Source organism: Capra hircus, chromosome 8 (assembly GCF_001704415.2).
Source record: "Capra hircus breed San Clemente chromosome 8, ASM170441v1, whole genome shotgun sequence".
Classification (NCBI taxonomy): domain Eukaryota; kingdom Metazoa; phylum Chordata; class Mammalia; order Artiodactyla; family Bovidae; genus Capra; species Capra hircus.
In genome coordinates, this window is record NC_030815.1 from 61522283 (window position 1) to 61544512 (window position 22230).

At 42.1% G+C, this 22230-nt stretch overlaps 2 protein-coding genes across 4 annotated transcripts; one reads left to right on the forward strand and one right to left on the reverse strand.

Moving 5' to 3' along the window:
• TRMT10B (tRNA methyltransferase 10B) lies at window positions 842-12777 on the forward strand. 2 transcript variants are annotated; one of them, XM_005683886.3, is made up of 9 exons: window positions 842-901; window positions 2897-3150; window positions 3613-3721; window positions 4549-4673; window positions 7069-7221; window positions 8380-8458; window positions 9080-9147; window positions 11609-11732; window positions 12333-12684. In XM_005683886.3, exons 2-9 carry the CDS (start codon window positions 2965-2967, stop codon window positions 12437-12439), a joined length of 951 nt encoding a protein of 316 aa, XP_005683943.2. In that variant the 5' UTR covers window positions 842-901; window positions 2897-2964; the 3' UTR covers window positions 12440-12684. The 2 variants fall into 2 exon arrangements, with proteins under 2 accessions (XP_005683943.2, XP_017907679.1); XM_018052190.1 differs by having other exon boundaries at window positions 871-901; window positions 2948-3150; window positions 12333-12777.
• EXOSC3 (exosome component 3) lies at window positions 14335-19714 on the reverse strand. 2 transcript variants are annotated; one of them, XM_005683885.3, is made up of 4 exons: window positions 18934-19710; window positions 17781-17930; window positions 15874-16025; window positions 14345-14799 (listed from the first exon to the last, which is right to left on the reverse strand). In XM_005683885.3, the coding sequence occupies exons 1-4, from the start codon at window positions 19255-19257 to the stop codon at window positions 14598-14600; spliced, it is 828 nt and encodes a 275-aa protein (XP_005683942.3). In that variant the 5' UTR covers window positions 19258-19710; the 3' UTR covers window positions 14345-14597. The 2 variants fall into 2 exon arrangements, with proteins under 2 accessions (XP_017907680.1, XP_005683942.3); XM_018052191.1 differs by lacking the exon at window positions 17781-17930 and having other exon boundaries at window positions 14335-14799; window positions 18934-19714.

Consider the following 22230-nt stretch of genomic DNA (forward strand, 5'->3'; position numbering starts at 1 on the left):
CAAAGAAGAGACTTTAGAGCTGGGTTTCAGAAAAAAGCCTTCTGGGGGAGGAAATCATGTTTGGTTTCAGTATTTTACAAGTTGTTACACTGGCAGATAAAGGATGGATTAAGGCATGGACTGGGAGTGGGAGGTGCTGGAGAAGTTGTGGAAAGAAAAGAGGAAAACTGTGGGGCCAAGCACAAATCCAACAAGGCTGTGGTTTCTTGGACAGTAGATATTTCGGGCTCATTCAGGGTAGGGTCTCTCAAAAGGATGAGACATCTAAGGCTGAAGGAATAAGAGTGGCTGATAGTTTTTATCAGGCCAACGCTTGGACAAGACATTTTAGGTCTTCGAGAGTCATTTTCCCCGTGGATTTGTGAGATGAGATGAAGGAGGGAGAGTGGCCAGAGGCTAGATTCATTTGTGATTTGCCCAAGCCAGGATATCTATTATCCTGGATGACCAGATTGTGGTGAGGGGAACTGTGTCATCCCGAGGGTTCTGCTGGTTATGGGGGAGTGAAGAGAGCCCAAGGGAAGGCAAGGCCCCCAGGATGCCAGATGAGGGGAGGTTCACGTCTGGTTTCAGTCCAGTTTCGTCGTGTTCAGACCTTAACAGCCATCAAAGCGCCTGGTCATCTGCAGCAGCGCTAGGCGGTCGGCAAGCTGTTGGGATTGTATCCCCAGCGAACAGGCAAGGAAATCGAGGCTCAGCGAGGCGCAGGAACCTTGTAGCGGGAAGCAGCTCCTTACTACCACCGAGCGCTTGGTAGCCTAAGCCCAAGCCTTCGCCTCACCCCGACCAGCCAGGCTGAAAACGACAGCTCCCAGAATGCTACTCGGAGAGGGAACCGGAAGTGGGGTTGGAGGCGGGACTTGGTGAGTGCCGCTTCCGCCGCGGGAGGAGACTGGTTCAGGTACGTTGGGTATTTGTTTGCGGGAGGGATTGGGATGAGGGTCCGGCCTCAGATTGCCGCCTCGTTTGACTGTGTGGCAGAAGCCTGGGAAGCAGGCGCTCGCCCTGCGCTTGTGTGGCCCCAGACTCTTGATGCTGTTCCTTTCTGCTTCCCGTCGCTTTCGCAGCCTATGGGCCATACGGGGCCTCTGTCGGGGTACCCTGGAGCTTGGGGTCAGGGTGTTCTAATGCTGAAGGTGCCGGAGGAGGAGCCGGCTTTGGTAGCTAAAACCTAGAATGAAAAGCTAAGAGAAGAGTACAGAAGCTGGTGCATTACTTAGCGCCCAGAGATATATTCATCAGGTGAAATATGGGTTTGAAAAGTTCTGAGGCCTCCGTCAACTCAGAGATGGGGTGGAGTGGAGGATTTATGAATTCAGCAAGTCTTTATTGAGCGTCTGTTACGTACGACGCGTGTTTCCAGGCATAGAGGATATAGTGAACAATACAAACATAACACTTATAGGAGTGGGGACGTTCAGACCAAAAAATAAGTAAGATGTGTGCCATGTTGGTTAGGGAAGATTGGAATGTAGTGAGGAAGGTAGTAGTCGTATAATTATCCAGGAGAAGAGGATTGAGGTAGAAAAAGCAGCAAGTGCAAAGACCCTAAGGGGCTATATCCTTGGTATATTTAAGAAACGGCAACAGCAAGTGGACCAGATAGTTCAGACAACAATAGATGATCATGAACAATCAGTGTAGGCCATTGTAAGTGTTCAGGAAAATAATCAATAAGCAATCTATAATAGGAATAGAAGAGAGTTTTATTCTAGCCAAATTGAGGGGTGTAGCATGGGAGACATAAATTCAGGAAGCATTTGAAGTGTGTTCCACCAGACAACAAAATGGGAAAACCATATAAAGGTAAAAACTGCAAGGTTACAGTTAGTTACATGAGTTACTTATCATGAATTATAATTGGAGCTGGCAAGAAATAAGGGTGCTTATTAGTAAGGATTGGTTAAGGTCTGAAATGGTTGCATAGTTATGAAAGGAGATCTTGAGACTGTAGGGTTGCAGCTGGCTGGTGTTATTCTGAATACGACTGATAGTGTTCTTGGGGGTCTGGTATAGTTCAAAGAAAGTTCAAGTTCTCAGTGGTGCAGAGACTTGCCTGAGACCAGATCTTCAGTGGCCACCCAATTCCATTTTTGTCTGCCTGAACTCTTACTCCATTTTAATTTCAATGGATCGTTACAGAGATTTACTTTTTCAAAGATACGTGTTTCCTGTTATGTTGGTAGCACACTGGACTCAGAGGAGTAGCCATGAGCAAAGGTTATACCATTCTTAGTCTGCCACTTGGCTGTAGACTAGAACACTTCTTTTACGTATCTTCCTCAGGGATTTTGAACACCATTTTGAAGTTATTACAGTAGTTACGTGTGCTGTAACAATGATTCTTCGTGTTTTTCTACCTCTGCTCTTCTTACCCATTTCCTCTATGACTATGGTTTTCTGCTGCAGTAATATATAAGTCAGAGGAGGGAATATGTAGATTTGAAAAGTGAATTCTGATACATCACCAGCAGCTTAGAATCCTTGGTTGGTGGGATTTGGGCTGCTCTTTACCATAATTTTTGGCCGGCTCTAAACCTTCCAGGATGTTTCTAGTACAGGACTTTGCATAGCATAGGTGCTTAGTAAATATTTGCTAAAAGAATGGTTTTGAAAATAAATGGAAACGTAATGGGATAGGTAGGTTTTACCATCTCTGTCTCACCCTCAACTCATGCATGCATTCCAAAGAACACAGTAAATGAACTGATGTCACTGCAGCAGTGAATAATTATTGCTTGGAGGTGTCAGGGGTCATGCCTACCTTCTAAAGAGCAAATTTGGCTTCCTTACTACTAAAAGGTTTCTGTGCTTACATGTTTCTCTAGAAGACACACATGCTTTTCTCTGTGTTAGTATTTTACACACTTTAACACTATTTGTCATTTGGATATAGGGAAATACTTCTGCAAGTATAATAGTTCCTTTTTCCAATCTGGGTGATGAGGACAGAGGACTAAGCGCATGGACTGGAAATTGGAAGGGAGTGCTCAGAAGACAGAGTCACGGGTGCTGCAGGAGCTCGAGATCACCCTAGACGACCCAGGTGAAGATGGCGTCTCTGAGAGCTTCCAGCTTCTACAGATTGATGTGGGGTGTGAGCATTGGGGGCAAGAGACCCTGCCCACAGGCAGTGTGGCTTGGTGCTCGGTGAGTGGAATGAATTGCCTGGTCACAGGCTTTGAGATGATGGAATGTCCCAGAGGCCCCTATTTCAAGGATGGAGCCTGGTAATGAGAAGATTGGGAATGAGTTAGGTGTATTCCAAGGGATGAGTTTCATGTTACCTGGTTTAAGGTTTAATTTTATTTGGATCATAGAAAAAGTAAATTAAGTTCAAGAGGAATCTTTGTATACCTCAGAAAGGTCAGGAAATCTCAACCCTGTTCCTAATAAATTTACCATGACCTTGGGCATGCCACTTCTCTTTTCTGGGGTTCTGCTTTCTCTAAACACAATCTAGTCCATTTTTGTTTTTAAGACTAACACCGCTTTTCTCTCCTAACCCTATATCTAAATTTGAAAAATAAATAAGTAACTATTTCTAATATTCATTTTCCTTTTTGGTGCTTATGAAGTTCTCAAACAATTTTGTTTTCTGGATAACATAAGAAAAATGTCCAAAGAAAGCAGAGACACTGGGAAAAGATAGTTGCGGCAAAGAAGAGTAAAAGAAAACAAGAAAAAGAAAGACGAAAAGCCAACCGTGTAGAAAATTCAGGTAACAGCAAATTCGATTGTTAGTGTAATTATTTGTATATTTATTTCTTAGCAAACTGGTATCTGCTTGTTCCTGGAAGAGTAGGAATATTGTTTTTAAATAAAAACATGTGGGAGATATGACCTATTGTTCTATTTTGTTGGGAATCAGAGTATCAAAGAAAGCAAAATTTGAGACTGCCTGTGGCTCAGAGGTTAAAGCGTCTGCCTGCAATGCGGGAGACCTGGGTTCGACCCCTGAGTTGGGAAGATCCCCTGGAGAAGGAAATGGCAACCCACTCCAGTATTGCCTGGAGAATCCCATGGGCGGAGGGGCTGGGTGGGCTACAGTCCACGGGGTCGCAAAGATTCGGACACAACTGGGCGACTTCACTTTCACTTTCAGATATAAGCAGTCTAGTGCATGTATGTGTTTATAAGCTCAGAAGCAGAAGGAATGATACTAACATCAGCTAATGTTTATTCAGGACTGTGTGCTAGGCTCATTGCTAAGAATTTTTTCTGGTTTACCTTAAGGGGTAAGGACTTTTATTATCCTCATTTTCTCGGCAAAGAGATTGAAGCTCAAAGCAGTTAAATAACATGCCCAAGATCATATAGGTAATAAATGAACAAACTGAGCTCTGACTTAGATCCAGTAGTGTGTTCAGAGCACTGACTTCACTGTTCTGCTACACCTACACTGCCTAACGAATGAATACCTTGTATGAGCTTCCAGTTTCTCTTTTTATGAAAAAAATACTCAGTTGGCTGGGGAGATTTAGTTCTTACTGAATAATATTTTTCTGCTTTTCCACTTTTATTCCTTTCTGGTATTTCTTACCCTAGGCATCTACCCCCAGCACAGCAAACGTTTTCTGAGATCCCTAATCAAGGAAAGACTTTTGGAAGCCAAGCACTCAGGCCCAAGACTCTGTATCGATTTGAGTATGACTAACCACATGTCTAAGAAGGTAAAGCATCCACTGAACTCTGAATGTCTGCTCACATGAGAGAGGTTGAGGTGGGAGCAGCTTTTCCAAAGAGCATGACCAGCTCCAGTTTCTAGGATTCTCTAGCAATCCAGCAAATGTGGTTAGTTTGTTACACATGGCTACTCAGTTCCAAGATGGCTATTGTAAATAAGAAGAGAACAGACATCCTCTGGTTTAGTTTAAAATTTTTTACCTTATATTCTGTTTTAAACCCAACACATTTGCCACTGTGTTCATGGTATCCCAAGTCTAGAAGGAGCCTTTCAGGTGTAATTCTCCAGAGAAATCTTTGGCTTTCTGCTAGGGAGAGGAATGTTTGCCTGGTTGCATGTTGTTGTGGAGATTACCTGGTGGGAGGTCTTTCTACACTGTAGGTGTTTTGTAAAGCCCTGTTGGTGAAGGATGGCTTTTCACCCTAGGATTCTGGGGCTGGCTCAACACACAACACTCCACACCAGACAGATAGATTGATACAGTTTATTGGTCAAATGTACTCATCCAGCAAGGAGCATGACACCGCACACCATTCGGGCCACATGGGATTGCATTTGGGAACAGAATAAATAGCCAGGGGTCATAGGGGGCAGACTTTATAGGTTTCTGCAGGAAGATTGATTGGTTTGTTAGAATAATGCTGTGGGCTGGCAGGAGCATTGAAACCCATTAAGATGCCCTGGAAGAGGGCATGGCAACCCACTCCAGTTTTCTTGCCTGGAGAATCCCATGGACAGAGGAGCCTGCAACACAGTCCATGGGGTCGCAACTAATCAGACATGACAGAAGCGACTTAGCACACATGCATGCATTCAGGGATAAGCAGGAACCCTTTATCAGAGGAATCCCTTTGATAAAAAAGCATTGTGTAGCTTTCGCACCTTATCAGTGGGAGCAGAATTTGGAGAGGCACTTGCAGCTGAGCCCTTCAAAGCCCTCTCATTTTCACCAGATAACAAAGTGGCACACAATGTTGGACCCTGATTTTGGGCCTTATACCGTAAAACACATCTTTGTTTCCCATTGTCCCTGTTGTACATGGTAGTGTCTGCATGTTTTTCAGAGAAATTAGGATCTGAGATTCTTCCAGGAAACCTCTAACTATAGCCCACAGAAAAGGTCAACCAAGAATTTTCTGTTTGTATTCATTGAGATATCAGATTAAATCAAAGCCTAAGGTTTTTTTGTGTATGTTTTTATTTTTTCCTGTACTGAACCAAGTCAGGCCAGATTGTGAAATTACCTTTCTATAAGGGTTGTATCTCTGAATCAGGATGGAAAGTTAAAAACTCCAAACCTATGACATTTCCTGGAGTTAGGGAGAATTTGCCAAGTTTACCTGATGGAGTATAAAAATGCCTATGCAGTAATCTAACCTCTTTTTAATAAATAGTAAATATCACATGGTAAGCTTTTTGATAAAAGCTAAAAGAGAAATAGAGTTACAAATATAGAAAACAAACTTATGGTTACTATGGGGCAAGGATAAATTGGGAGATTGGGATTGACATATACACACTACTATGTATAAAATAGATAACTAATAAGGACCTACTGTCGGAGAAGGCAATGGCACCCCACTCCAGTACTCTTGCCTGGCAAATCCCATGGATGGAGGAGCCTGGTAGGCTACAGTCCAGGGGAGGCTAAGAGTTGGACACGACTGAGCGACTTCACTTTCACTTTTTACTTTCATGCATTGGAGAAGGAAATGGCAACCCCCTCCAGTGTTCTTGCCTGGAGAATCCCAGGGATGGGGGAGCCTGGTGGGCTGCCATCTGTGGGGTCGCACAGAGTCGGACATGATGGAAGCGACTTAGCAGCAGCAGCAGCAGCAAGGACCTACTGTATAGCATAGGGAACTCTACTCAATACCTTGTAATGGCCCATATGGGAAAAGAGGCTAAAAAAGAGTGGGTTTATGTATAAATGATTCACTTTGCTGTACACCTGAAATTTAATACAACATTGGTCATCTGCTATACTTTAATAGAAGTTTTTTAAAAAGCTAAAAGAAATATATATATATGTATATACATGCATGTATGTATATACATGCATGTATGTATATACATGCATGTATGTATATACATGTATGTATTAGCCAGTCCAGAAGGAAGGAGAGGTCTTAGTTTTTTCATTAACTGACTATTTCTGGGCTGGTATCACTACCTTAACTTTCATCTGTAAGGTATGATGCAATGGGGTGTAACATAAGTGCCTACATACATGTACTCACTTGTGGAGTAAAAGGGGCCATTGTATTTCATGAGCTTTCCCAGAGTCGTATTCAGTGAACTTACTCAGCAACCATTTGTTGATAATGAATTTGGGAAGAGTGGGCATGTTACTACCCTAAGTTATCCTTACTTCTTTGAAGGAATTAAGTAGACTGGCTGGACAGATCCGAAGGTTGTATGGTTCCAATAAGAAAGCTGACAGGCCATTTTGGATCTACCTCACTGGGTTCACCACAGACAGCCCCCTCTATGAAGAGTGTTTGAGGATGAATGATGGATTTTCCAGTTATCTGGTAAGCCTTATTTTGCATATTATTTGAATTGTCATTTGAAAAGTAAGTTGGAGGGGATAATAGTAAGTTTTTTTAACTTATTCATATTTTGATGTAAAAGAATTTTATATAATTTATATATTTTCACTATTACAGTCTTAAAAGTTTAGAACCTCTCATCAGTTCTTACATTTAAAAATTTTCATCCTTCCCACTGCATTGGAAAACTAGTATTACCAGTATCTAGGGCTGTATTTTGTATCTAGTGTATTTTATACTAGACTGTGCATTCCAAGAATGTTTTAGGGAAATGCCGTGACTCCTTGTTCGTAAAGTGCAGAATTTGGAAACATGAGTTTTGAGGGGAAGAGATAATCCTTATGGAAGTAATATGGATTTAAGGTGAGTTTTAGGGAGTATTGTTACTTTCAGTACTCTCCTTAGGATCTCTTAAATGTAGACATTGGTATACAGGCAGGAATCCAGATCAGTGCCTAAGAAGTGACCCTAAAAGTGCCCTTGTGTGTTCGCATCGTGTAGCTGAGACTGAGTAGTGTGGCCTTTCCCAGGGAGGTCCTCAGAGGCCCCAGGTGTGAAAAGTGCCGTTTGCATTGCTGCACAGTCAGTCATGGTGCTGTTACCTTCATATCCCTCCTATAATGCAGCCATTTCCAGCTTTATTTCTCTGTACATGTTTTGTGATTCCTGTATATGAGGAATCCAAACAGATCCACTCTAAGGCCCAAGCAGATCACTCCTGTTGGTTTCCTGTCCTCATGCTTTTCTTAGATAATTCCCTCCAGTTTGAATACCTTTTCCTTTTGTATGCGTGTCAGTCTCGCCTCTTTTCAGAAACCCAGTCCCAGCATTCCCTTCACTACGAGGTCATTCCTGGTGGTGTCATTCGCTCTCTGTAGTCCCAGGGCATGCTCCCTGTGTGTCTGTTAGGGCCTCATTACCACTTTCTGTCTCATTTTGTAAGGTTGGATGTCTGTGCCTTTAACTTCTGCTCCCCAACTGAGCCCTTTCTGAGAACAGGTTGTCAGACATGTATCCCCTTGATGTACCTGGAGCCAGGCCTGATAGAAACCATTACATGCCCCATAAGTAACTGAGTGCTACAGTGTGGGCTGTGTCTTAACCTAGTTAACACTACGTTGGATTGTTTACATTTTTCAGCTAGACAGAACAGAAGAAGACTGCTTTAGTTTATTTCCTCTGGAAACCCTTGTGTACCTGACTCCTGACTCAGAACATGGTATGTTCTTGATGCATTCATTGTTTCTAGCCCTTTATTTCATTATTCCTGGTGTTGGAATTTGTTAAAGCCACCCATGGTGTATCCAAGGTAAAAAAGGAATGAACATTAATTGCACGCCTCTTATGGATAGAGCCCTCACTGGACACATTGTATTTGTCCTGCCATGTGCACATAGCTGCACAGATTTAGGGTCTCCATCCTCAGCTGGACCTTGTGAGCTACTTGGTAATCCTCCTGAGCTTTCCTGGTCACCTCCTTGCATTGACTCTTTTTGGATCAATGTTAGATAAATATTTTTTCCCTGAAAATTATCTATTTCACCTAATTTTCAGTTTTATTAAGTTGATCTCACTAGTTGTCTTCTAATTATTTTACATTTCTCTGAAATTTTGCCTCCTTTCTGAACCCTAATGGTGATTTGAGTCTGCCTATCTGATTAGATATGCCAGTGGTTTATCTATTTAATTGAACTTTCCAGGGAGTTAGCAAATCTACTCTTTTTTCATTTCCTATTTCATTAAATTTCTACTTTTTATCATTAATAATTCTTTCCTTTTATAGTCTTTGGATTTAGAAATTATAAAACATTGATCTTAATGGCCTTTGTTTTTTCATTAGCTCTTGAAAATGTTGATCTAAACAAAGTTTACATCCTTGGTGGACTTGTGGATGAAAGCATTCAGAAGGTAAGTGTACATTTTAGGCCTGACAACTGCATTTTGAAAAGTGAAGCTTTCTTTTAGAGGTACCTGCCCTGTCGCAATCTCATCCAAAAGGCGTAAGAATCCAGAAGGAGTGGGAAGAAAGAGCCTACTCTGTCTAGGCTGGCCCTCCTACTTGCCAAGTTCCCTCTCTTCTCATCACCAATGTTAACAATCCTGATACCTGACAGAATCCAGTCAGGGACTAGAGTGGGGAATATTTGGTAATTACATAAATAGCCGTTATTGAATTCCTTTCTTCTCTTCTTGTCTTCAGTTCTGTAGGGATTACTCTGATCTTGACCAAGGAGTTTGTTTTAAAGTGGTTGGCTGTACCAGATCTTAACTGTGGCACGTGAGATCTTTAGTTGTGGCATGTGAGATCTAGTGCCCTGACCAGGGCTCACACCCAGGCCCCCTGCATTGGGAGCCAGGAGTCTTAACCACTGGACTGCCAGGGAAGTTCCTACCAGGGAGGCTTTCAACATTATTACCAGCTATTTGTTCTTTGTTGAAAGAGTAGTTTGTTCCTTCTTAGGTCATCTTCCCTGTTGACAGAGGTCTTACCCATAATCTCAACCGCAGTAGAGTTGTCCAGGTTTCTTTTGTTGAATTTGAATTTTATGAGAACAATTGGAGTTTTGAAACACACTTCTGTTATACAAATATTTGTTGAGATAATTTTTTATGCTTAATAATTAGGATATTCTGTAGATGTAAATAATGATATAATGGTTAAAATGTATAAAAAGGAGCACAGTGAAACATAAGTCTATCATCTTTGTCACCCATGTCTGCAGTGTGAGGCAGCCATGGTTTTCTTGTGTATCTCTTGATATATTCTATAACCACACAAGTATGTGTTTATGGGTTTATGGGCATATTAAATTAATATATTTTTTCATATATGAGTATATTGTTTCATATGTATGTGAGATACATATACATATTTAACACAAATGATATTTAACTGTATTGCATTTATTCTAAAAAAAAGTCAGTGTTCCATGACTCCATAGTGATAGTCTTAAAATATGGCAGGAGGTAGGGGTAGGAGAGGGCTGTAAAGAATGTCAGCTAATAAGTGAGAAACGAATAATAGAATTGAAAAGTCATCCTTTTGTCACTCCCAGTGTAATCATTGATTCAGGGAATTGACTGAAAGAAAGGTTGTGAGGGAACTAACTATTCATGTGGTCTCAAAGTACCAGCCCACAGATGAGAAAGGCAAAAGTGTACCCTTACAATGGAGTGATCTGGAGTTCACCATCTTAACAAATGATCAAACAGAATCACCAGTGGTGACATGTACCTCCTTACGATGGAATCTCACCTGTGATGTATTCTTACTAGAAAATGTTTAAACTGAATTTAATCATCAACAGGCCTAGGATGTGAGACATTCTGTAAGACAGCCGGACCAGACTTTCAAAGAAGTCAGTGTAATGAAAACTGATACGGCCATGGGGGCTATTTTAGATTAAAAAGACATAACAGCCAAATGCAGTCTTCCACAGCAGAGTGACAGCCCCTTTTTGAAGCAGACAGTTCTAGAGGGCCAGTGAGCAGTGTGTAATATATAGATGCACACATGTAACACACTGTCCTCTTTATTTTCCACCAACATTTAAACTGAAAAATAACTGGCACAAAGATTTGTTGAAGGTATGGAACTTTTTGGTTGCGACTTAAGAGTTTGGCTTCTTCACTGCTGCTAATGCCAAGTCGCTTCAGTCATGTCCGACTCTGTGTGACCCCATAGACAGCAGCCCACTAGGCTCCTCTGTCCCTGGGATTCTCCAGGCAAGAATACTAGAGTGGGTTGCCATTTACTTTTCCAATGCATGCTTGCATGCTAAGTCGCTTCAGTCATGTCCAACTCTGCAACCCTGTGGACCGTGCCCACCAGGGTCCTCCGTCCACAGGATTCTCTATGCAAGAATACTAGGGTGGGTTGCCATTTCCTCCTTCACAGAAATATGCTAAGAACAACATTTATTCAAGGGGAATCATTTTATCTTTAAATGTTCAGCGAATATAAACTAGACTGTAAACTCCTTCAGAACTCCAGATATCCCAATTGGATCTTACTGAGTTCAGGCCAGCAGTGTTCTCTGGTTGATTAGACTGTTTGGATTTTTGGATGCATATTGTAACTGCAGATATGCCTCTTTTTACTTCCTTCCTTCTTGGTTGTATTGATAAGTAGCAGCAAGTAGAGGCTAGCAGATAAATGGCTTCCAAATAAGTGAGTTATTGCTGCATAAACCATTTCTTACTTGCCAGAAATAAATACTCATTATCTGCAGTTTCTTCCTTTCTATTTTTTTAATACACTTATGATTACAGATGTAAATGGTAAATGAGAATTCTCACAATTTGCTCTGCTGCATATTACACTAACTTCATGTATTATTTTTATAAGAAAAATGTTTGTGATTTACAGAAGGTGACATTTCAGAAGGCCCAAGAACACTCTGTTAAGACTGCCCGCTTGCCAATCCAGGAATATATGGTCAAATGCCAGAATGGGAAGAACTATCATTCAAAGATACTGACCATCAATCAAGGTACTGCTCACATGGCGCATGCTTAATATATGTTAGTAATGCTGCTGCTTCTTTACATTGTGTTTAAGTATAAATGGCCCTTGAAGCAGCCTCCCCTGTGACTAACGTGCTTGGACTTTATTGTATGCACTTTGTGACATGTATCCTGACCTCTCAGAGGCATTTTGCATTTCCTTCCTGATTCCCACCTGTGTTAAAGATGGTTGAAATTGTTCCTTTGTCCTAGTATGCCATGCCTTCAGCCTGTCACTGAACAGTGAATTCCTGTTTGTCCTTCCTGATTCCGTTCACAGGCATCTTGGCTGCTCCCTTCCCCTTCCAGGCCATGTCAGGCCCCTCTGTTGTGTTCCCGTTGTACTGTGTTCCTCTCTGCTGCATTGTCCATTCACAGGCCTGTATCTCTAGTGTAGGCTGAGATCCTTGTAGGCAAGCAGGGCCTTTGTCTTTGCCTGTCTCCCCAGGAGACGTATGTGGTGCCATATTTGGTGGAGTAGATTTGTTGATTCAAATATTCCAGAACACTTTTTTCCTTGTTAGTTATATACTAATTCTTTTTTTCCTCTATGTGGTCCCTTTGTTTTCTGTTTACCCTTCCAACAGTGTTTGATATCCTATCTACTTACTTTGAGACTCAAAACTGGCCTGAAGCATTGAAGAAAGGAGTTTCTTCCAGAAAAGGCTATGTTCTTCAGAACTCAGTGGAATGATGGAGAGCCTAAGGAGGCAGCTGCAGGAGGTGAAGTTGCTGGAGTTGTCTTGACCAAAGAGCAGAGCAGAGAATGGTGGTGGTACTCATTTGCCTTTACTTGACATCTTGGCTCTTCACTTGGATGAAGAGGAACCACATTTTATGCTCTTTTGTATCTCCCATAGTGCCTGTCTCACAGGAAGTGCCCAGATATATGTTGACTAACTAGAAAATTTACCTAACAATGAATTAGCCCTAAGACTACATGGCTTTGGATGTGTTAATTCATCTTCTGTACATCTGTTTGTGAAATAGCTACTCGTAAGAGTAGCTTAAATAATCAAGTAAGAATTGTTCTATCTGTTCTATCAAGAGTTAAATTTTCACTGCACAGGCATCATAAAGTTGCATGACTTTGTCCAGCCATCTCAAACATGCTGATTTTCCCCAGCTCAGTAATGCTATACAGACTTTGCAGGGTCAGCCTGTCCTAACAGCCCTGCTTTAAGCCCTCAGAGCATTTTGTTCCATCTGTGGCTCCTACTTTGTCTCCCCTATTCTGAGTATGGGTAATGAGTGTTTCTCTCTTCCTAATAGTAGCCTTGTAACAATTTGTGGCAGTATCTTTGTATCCTTATGAGCTTTGTACCAACTAGATTCTTCATATATACTTGTGATTAACAGGTCAAATTGAAAAGCACACAGTATTGTAAGTCTAACATGAAGAGACAGAAAATACATTGCATCTGACACAAGTATGTTAGGTAACCTAAATCTCAGTGATCCCTTTTTTTCATGTCCTAGTCAGGCAGAGTTGCTTCAGTTACTCTAGCCAGTTTGGGTTAGTAAAAACTTGTTAATTTAGCTGCTAGCAAGTTCAGATTGTATTCTATATCTTAGAAGAACCAAAAGGTTACTTTTCTACTCTGTCCCCTCTCCTTCACAATTTAAGTTCCTCAAGAGCTATGATCACTTGATAAATTTTATCAGTGTCTTTTTACTACTTACAAATGGCCCAGTCTTCAGGAAACATCTTTAGGAATACATAATGCTCCTTGGTCTTTATCAGCTTACTGAATGTGTTCTATAATCCTTGGTCTTTATCAGCTTCTGAATGTGTTCTATAATCTCTGTCATCCGAAAGAACCTATGGATAGGCTTCAGGGGTCTGTAACTCTTACCATATATTGATATATTCTCAGGGAGGTCTCTTAACAGAACCACTGACCTGGATCATCTGGCAGGCTTCATTTTCACCTTTCAAGGCTTTGCTTAAAATGCAAATTTCCTCTGACTCCATCACAAACCTCTACTGTTTTTTTCAAAACCTACAGGTAGTTTTTTGTTTGGCTTCCCAGAAATGATTTTAACAAGTAAGATCTGGCTAGACTTGGAATCAGAGACCTTCATCATAGTGTCATCTATAGAACAATAAAAACTACACATATCTAAAATATCCTATAACATGAAAATGAAATATTATACAACTATTAAATTTTTAATAGCAATCACAAAATATATTACATGTTGTTTGAAGTGGACAAAGTATATAATAAAGTGGTATATAGAGTATAATCCTATAGTTCCAATTTGAAAAACATACATTCACATATAGTAGTTGAGAATGTAGGCCAAGTTAATCCATGCCTCAGTTTCTTCAAGTAGAAAGTTAAATGTCTTTGCAGTTACTAAGTGAATTAATCCATGCAAAATACTTGGAACCAATCATTATTAGCTGCTACATACCCGCTAAATAGTGGGACTACAGGTGGTTTTTGTTTGCTTTATATTTTTTTAATGTATTCTGTATTTTCTTTGGTGAACATATTTTACTATCAGAAAATAATTTTATCTTAATGCTCACTTCCACTTATAGAAGCTACACTCTAGCAAAGTAACAGTTAACATCAAATAAACCGTAACAGTAACTGTGAGTAAACTTTATTGTAAAAAACAGAAAACTACATCATGGCTTCATGATTTTTCTCACCCATAAGAATTTGGGTGGCAACCAGTAACTTTTTTATAAAAGCATTTTATTTAGGACTGTAATAGACAATATGTACATTCACATCTTGTCTCCTGAAGATTTAATGGGGAATTCACCTGAGAAACCTTTTTCCCAGGAAACCCAGTCTCTCAGTTCAGCTGAGCCATAAAAAAGCCCATATAGGTCTTCAGCTCTCTGCCAGTCTGGAGAAGATTTGTTTTCTTTGATCTGCTGTCATGTGTTCACAAGCTTCTAAAATGTTTGCCAAAATCAGAGTCTGCTGAATGGTTTTTGCCTTAACCCATATTCTTCCATTCATTCCAAATACTATCTCCAGGGGGTAGAGTTTTCCCACTTCTTGTAGGATTTCGCAGTCTGGAGCTAACAGTCTGGTGAGGAAGGGAAAGAAAACAAAACTTTATTATGTGGCAGGGTGTACCTTGACTTTACTTCAGGGGACTCCTTTTCTGGGCAGTTCTCCACAGTTACTCAGAGCTCCACCAACATCATTGCAAAACAACAAGGCACATGAAAACATCTGCTCCCCTTTTTCTTCCAAGAAGCTTTATAACTTACAGGTATACCAGAGGTCACAATGGTGGGCTATCCTTTACAAAGAAACCAAACTCCCTATGCCATCAACTTTACAAAAAATATATAAAGTTCTTCTTTCACATTGTCAGAGCACCTTAATTCTAGACTTTAGAACTGTAGCATTTTTATTGTCTCTGGTGCTGAAAGAACACTTTAACCTTGTTTTCCTGACCATGTAAATTATTCTTTGGTATTAAATCAATCCTTGGAGAAGAGTGTTGACTCTTTCAAACTACAAAATGTTGCTTGGTTAATAACATGCTTCTTTAAATGTCTTGAACTAATTCTGCAAATCTGCAAAATAAGTAGCAAAGAGAGATATGCGAGATAGCTGTGAACCTCAGCTTTAGGAGTAAAGCCCTTTAATAGGGCATAGCTTTGGGTAGGTAAAGATCTAAACCTAACAAAGAGAATCTGCCTCTGGGAACTATTAAAAGGACAGTAAAGCAGGAGCCTTTTGTGAATGTCTGCCTAAGTCTGAGGGTCACATCACTCTAGCTTAATTTGGCTCCCATTATAAGAGAAATATGATGATTTTGTACAATAATAAATTGCATCTGTATTCAAGTAACTTAGAAGGGGGAAGGCCAGTTTTCACATTTGGTCTGAGTATATATAAGGAACAACTGATGTACCAGCAGAGAAGTCCAGATTCCATATCAATACAGAAACTATGACAAATATGTCTGAATTTTATGTATTCACACTGAGAGGATGAGGCTAAATGCAAGAGTTTACAACTGTGCTAAAATGGATACTGATTTTTAACTTTGAGGAGATACAGCCATTGTTATAGCCAAAGATTAGTCAGCTTTCTAAGAAGGTATAATATAAAAGACAACAGGCAAGCTGGAAAGCATCAGACTTACTTTCTAATTAAGCCCAAAGTGACTTTAAAAAGCAGACCATCCTGTCCAATCACACCCATTCCATTGGCTCGTCCACAGCTGTCAATACAGACCATCTCTGGTTCCATATCTTTATTAGCAACCACAAATTGGCCATAGATGAGATCTCCGACCTACAATGATAATTAAAAAACGTCATTTCCTCTCAGTAAACTATGCTATAGGTGCTGCTATTGGCTGTTTTCAATAGGCATCAACGCCAGTCATCTGCAGTTCTGTGGCTAAATGACAGACTGCACTCCAGGATTCTCACAGTCCCGCTGGAGTTGCGTCCTAAAAGAAGGCAAATTAAAGCCTGTACCCTCACCCTTCCCTTCGCAGAAAATCCCCAGACTGGGAGCCTCAGCAAAGCCAGAGGGTACCCACTGGGGTTACACTGTCAAGTACAGTAGCCACTACTCACATGTAGTTATTTAAACTTACATTTAATTAAAACGATGTACTTAAAATGCAATTTTTCAGTTGCATTAGCCATATTTGAAATGCTCAATAGCCATGTGTGACTTAGTGGCTCCCATAATACTCAGTGCATGTAAAACACTAGCATCACCACAAAGTTTTATTGCACAGCACTGCTTTAGGGGATCACAGAAGAAACAACCCCTGGCATGCAAATTATTCAAAGCAAAACAGAATATTGGTAATTCATTGACTGTTCTCCATACAATAATTACTTTAAAAGCCTCAAAAGTTGTACTTCAAAATGACAAAAACTATGGAAATGAAGAGTAAACTTCTTTCATTAAGTACCAACAACTGCTGGTGACTCAAGGAACTAGAAAGAACATTCTCTGCCTTTTAGATTTACTTTCAGAGGGCAGTGGAGATATATATGTAAACAAACTTCATTCACAGCTGAATCCAGTAAGAAAAATGACTGAAAATTAGGGATGTTTTTACAGAGGGTTAGTGGTACTCAGCCTGGGTCTTGAAAGACCAGAATGTGTTCCACAGGTTGAGAAGAGGATAAAGCAATCCAGACAGAGGGAACAGCATAAACAAAGGTACAGGAGCAGAGATTATGAATTCAGTGGTGCTCTTAAATAGTTCAGTGTAATTCAGGCAGGGCCACATGGAGATATAATTATGGATGAGAGAAGACCTCTGGAAATAGTAACATGTAGGCTTTGAAGAACTTTTTCTTTTGCAGAAAGGGGTATGAGAGGCTGTCAGCTCTTAAAAGCCTGGATGAAGGGGCAGAAGTGTACAGGCAGGATGTTACTAAAGAGGTCACTGACTTAAGTCTGGTCAAGAGACAGCCAAGGCCTGAACTTGCAAAGTGGAGATAAAGGGGTGCACATGTGGCAAATCAGAGAGACTCAACATGAGGGATGAGTGAGAAAAGGCAAAGAAACCTCCAAATTTCTGGCTTGGATGGACAGGAAGAGTGGCCATGCTACCTGAAAAGCCCAAGTTGAAACTTGAAGTAGCAAGACTGCTCCTCTTGTCAGCTGCAAAATGGGATTGTTGGGAAACAGTGATGTAACTGAAGCTGTGAGATACAAGTCCCAGGACCCACATCCAGAAAAGATGGATGAGTGATATGGCAATTTCCACCACTGTTCCTTCCTCCCCAAGCCTCTGGCTTACTTCTTGTCCAGTGTATATGGATATAACAAATAACAGATATAACCTTTCAGCAGAGATGAAAATATCCCCCAACATAGCAAATGTAAACTAAGTATGTGGCTTTGGTCCCAGAGGTGGAGCATCTGAAAGAACTCTTGAAGCCTGGAGTGATTACAGAGATGCTCCAAGATCACCCAATAGCACTAGGAAAATAAAGACAGTTCCGGTAGCCTTCTGGATATATGACTGTTTAGGAAATGGATATTTGCTACTTTTGAAACCAAAGGTCCTGTCGTTACCTGCACATTAGGTCTGTTTCTTTTAGTGGCACCTTCAAATGCCAAGTAAGACAGGGAAGCTGGCTCACTCCCTCCAACATCAACCTTGAATATGTCTCCAGACTTAGCTGTCACTATGCCAATCACATGGTCTCCTTTCACCGGGACATACTACAAAAAATGAGAGAACCACCATACATGACAATCATTTTTAAGACATCTTCAACAAGTCCTCAGCAGTTGTTATGTTTGTCATTTAAATATTTAGAAAATATTATAAAATCCATGTTTACAAATCAATACAAACCTTACAACAAACCTGATCATATGTCACTCTCCCTTAAAAAAAAAAACCAATCACATGATAAACTCTCAGATTTCCAGCTTCTAACAGTGTTCATTTAAGTCTGTATCATCTTATCTCTTCTGAATTCTTATCAGAAACTCCCTAGAGTTGGTTTGCAAGAGTCCAGTGATACAGGGGGAGAAGGCAATAGCAACCCACTCCAGTACTCTTGCCTGGAAAATCCCATGGACGGAGGAACCTGGTAGCCTGCAGTTCATGGGATCCCTAGAAGTCGGACACGACTGAGCGACTTCACTTTCACTTTCATGCATTGGAGAAGGAAATGGCAACCCACTCCAGTATTCTTGCTTGGAGAATCCCAGGGACGGAGGAGCCTGGTGGGCTGCCGTCTTTGGGGTCGCACAGAGTCGGACACGACTGAAGCCACTTAGCAGCAGCAGTGATACAGGGGTCCTCACAACCAAGCAAGGTCATTCTGTTGTTAGTTTCTTCCTATGTGAAATTTCTTATTTATTCTAAGAGAAACAACTCCCTGTGACATCCACTCATTGAACTTGATTCTCTGGAACGCCGAAAGGCAAGTCTGCTACTCCCTGACCCATAAGGTTTTGAAGACAATGACCACGTCTCAGTCTTCATCCTCTTATGTGCCCTTATATTCCCAGGATCTTTTCTCGCCTGGTCGCCCATCTAGGGCCACGTTCCAGTTGTTCACGGTCCCTCTAAAGGAGTTGTAGAAGTAAGCACAAGACTCCAGTGGCTCTTCGCTAGCCTTATCAGAGGAAGGCTCCAGGGCCCCTTCCGTGCTTCCGAAGAGTATCCTCCGCCTTCTCCCAGCCGGACAACCCCTCCGGAGTCCCAGCTTACCCGCTTCTGCTGCGAGTCCACCCAGTAAACGCCACCACCGCTGCCACTGCCGGGTTCCTTGTGACGGAGCCGGCCGCACTTGGTGACCAGCAGTCGGTCGCCGCAGCGCCGCAAGCCTGGGCCGCACACCACGCGTCCCCGGGAGCGCGCTGCGGCGTTTAGGCGCAGCGGTCGCTCCCCTGCACCTCCTGAGCCTTCTCCGTCCTCCTGATCTGGCAGCAGCAGCTCTTCGCCCGGCAGCACCACTTGATCTAGCACCGTCCGCGCTGCCCGCGCCCTGCAGCCAGCCAGGGACTCCGCTGCAACACCCGCCGCTTCGGCCATCGCGGGCGTCACTATACAGTTTCCGGCTTCCGGCTCTGCGTCCAATCGCCAGCTCGCCCAAGACTTTCCGTTTCCGGCAGCACAGGCTTGTGGGACTTGAGCCTGTTTTCAAAGTCCGATCGCTCTGGGTTAGCGGGTTCCCTCAAGGTGGCTATGATCGTGTCTTTAGCTGGCCGCCCATCCAGCAGTCTGTTCGCAGGTCCGCAGGAGAAACGCTAGCTTGAGTCAGTCGCGGAGCCTCCTCCCCCGGTGTCTGAGATGCACAGTGGGATATGAGACCCCAGCATCTTTCGTTTCGTGGAAACCCTGGGAACTGAGCAGGCCTTCGGGAGTTGGCTCTGTCTTCTGACTCTACGTTCTGAGGGACCGCTAATCTTTTACCAGGAAGAGTATTCAGTATTTTCTTTTGCATAGGAAACTTTTATCTATTCACTTTGTGGAAGACCAGAGAAGAATAGAAAGAAAATGAAAAGCATTAGTTTTGCTCCCTGTTTGTCTTTCTGCTAGGCTGTCAGCTAGTTCTCACTTTTTTTCTTCTAGCGCATGTCCTGGCACGAAATAAATACTTGGTGAATGAATGAATGAAAATGAATGTTGACATTTTGGTTTGCGTTTCCTTCCCACCTCCCCCGAAAATATTTACATATCACTTGCATATTTCCATATAACTAAGCTTCCCCTCCACGGCCTGGGAAAATCAGAAACTGCAGTTAAATCTTTGCTGCTGTTTTCCTTGGAGTACGCTTTAGTTGCCCAGGTGAAGAGCAGCTGAATTGCAAATCAATAGCACATTGGGTCTCCCCTTCTGACTTTCAAGGCTCTCACTTGAAATACCAGGTGGTCTGGTATTCCCATCTCTTTCACAATTTTCCACAGTTTATTGTGACCCACACAGTCAAAGGCTTTGGCATAGTCAATAAAGCAGAAATAGATGTTTTTCTGGAACTCTCTTGCTTTTTCCATGATCCAGCAGATGTTGGCAATTTGATCTCTGGTTCCTCTGCCTTTTCTAACACCAGCTTGAACATCAGGAAGTTCACGGTTCAAATATTGCTGAAGCCTGGCTTGGAGAATTTTGAGCATTACGTTACTAGCATGTGAGATGAGTGCAATTGTGTGGTAGTTGGAGCATTCTTTGGCATTGCCTTTCTTTGGAATTGGAATGAAAACTGACCTTTTCCAGTCCTGTGGCCACTGCTGAGTTTTCCAAATTTGCTGGCATATTCAGTGCAGCACTTTCACAGCATCATCTTTCAGGATTTGAAATAGCTCAATTGAATGCCATCTCCTCCACTAGCTTTGTTCGTAGTGATGCTTTCCAAGGCCCACTTGACTTCACATTCCAAGATGTCTGGCTCTAGATGAGTGATCACACCATCGTGATTATCTGGGTCATGAAGATCTTTCTTGTACAGTTCTTCTGTGTATTCTTGCCACCTCTTCTTAATATCTTCTGATTCTGTTAGGTCCATACCATTTCTGTTCTTTATCAAGCCCATCTTTGCATGAAATGTTCCCTTGGTATCTCTAATTTTCTTGAAGAGATCTCTAGTCTTTCCCATTCAGTTCTTTTCCTCTATTTCTTTGCATTGATCACTGAAGAAGGCTTTCTTATCTCTTCTTGCTATTCTTTGGAATTCTGCATTCAGGTGCTTATATCTTTCCTTTTCTCCTTTGCTTTCCGCTTCTCTTCTTTTCACAGCTATTCGTAAGGCCTCCTCAGACAGCCATTTTGGTTTTTTGCATTTCTTTTCCATGGGGATGGTCTTGATCCCTGTCTCCTGTATGATGTCATGAACCTCATTCCATAGTTCATCAGGCACTCTATCTATCAGATCTAGGCCCTTAAATCTATTTCTCACTTCCACTGTATAATCATAAGGGATTTGATTTAGGTCATACCTGAATTGTCTAGTGGTTTTCCCTACTTTCTTCAATTTGAGTCTGAATTTGGTAATAAGGAGTTCATGATCTGAGCCACAGTCAGCTCCTGGTCTTGTTTTTTGTTGACTGTATAGAGCTTCTCCATCTTTGGCTGCAAAGAATATAATCAGTCTGATGTCGGTGTTGACCATCTGGTGATGTCCATGTGTAAGAGTCTTCTCTTGTGTTGTTGGAAGAGGGTGTTTGCTATGACCAGTGCATTTTCTTGGCAAAACTCTATTAGTCTTTGCCCTGCTTCATTCCGCATTCCAAGGCCAAATTTGCCTGTTACTCCAGGTGTTTCTTGACTTCCTACTTTTGCATTCCAGTCTCCTATAATGAAAAGGACATCTTTTTTAGGTGTAAGTTCTAAAAGATCTTGTAGGTCTTCATAGAACCGTTCAACTTCAGCTTCTTCAGCGTTACTGGTTGGGGAATAAACTTGGATTACCGTGATATTGAATCAGGGCAGCGACCTAAAGTGCCAGGCTGCAACGGTGCAGGAATAGCCAAGAGGAGCTACCCCACGTCCAAGGCCAGGGGTGGCTGCTGGGAGGAGCTACCCTGCTTTTGAGGCCAGGGGCGGCATCTAAGGCCATGGGTGGTGGCCGGGAGGAGCAACCCCACATCCAAGGAGCAGTGGCTGCACAGGCGCAGGAGGGCCTAGAGGAGCCATCCCTTGTTGAAGGTCAGGAAGGGCGGCGGTGAGGAGATACCCCTCATCCAAGGTAAGGAGCAGCGGCTGTGCTTTGCTGGAACAGCCGTGAAGAGATACCCCACGCCCAAGGTAAGCGAAACCCAAGTAAGATGGTAAGTGTTGCAAGAGGGCATCAGAGGGCAGAGACACTGAAACCATACTCACAGAAAACTAGTCAATCTAATCACACTAGGACCACAGCCTTGTCTAACCCAATGAAACTAAGCCATGCCCGCGGGGCAACCCAAGATGGGTGGGTCATGGTGGAGAGGTCTGGCAGAATGTGGTCCACTGGAGAAGGGAATGGCAAACCACTTCAGTATTCTTGCCTTGAGAACCCCATGAACAGTATG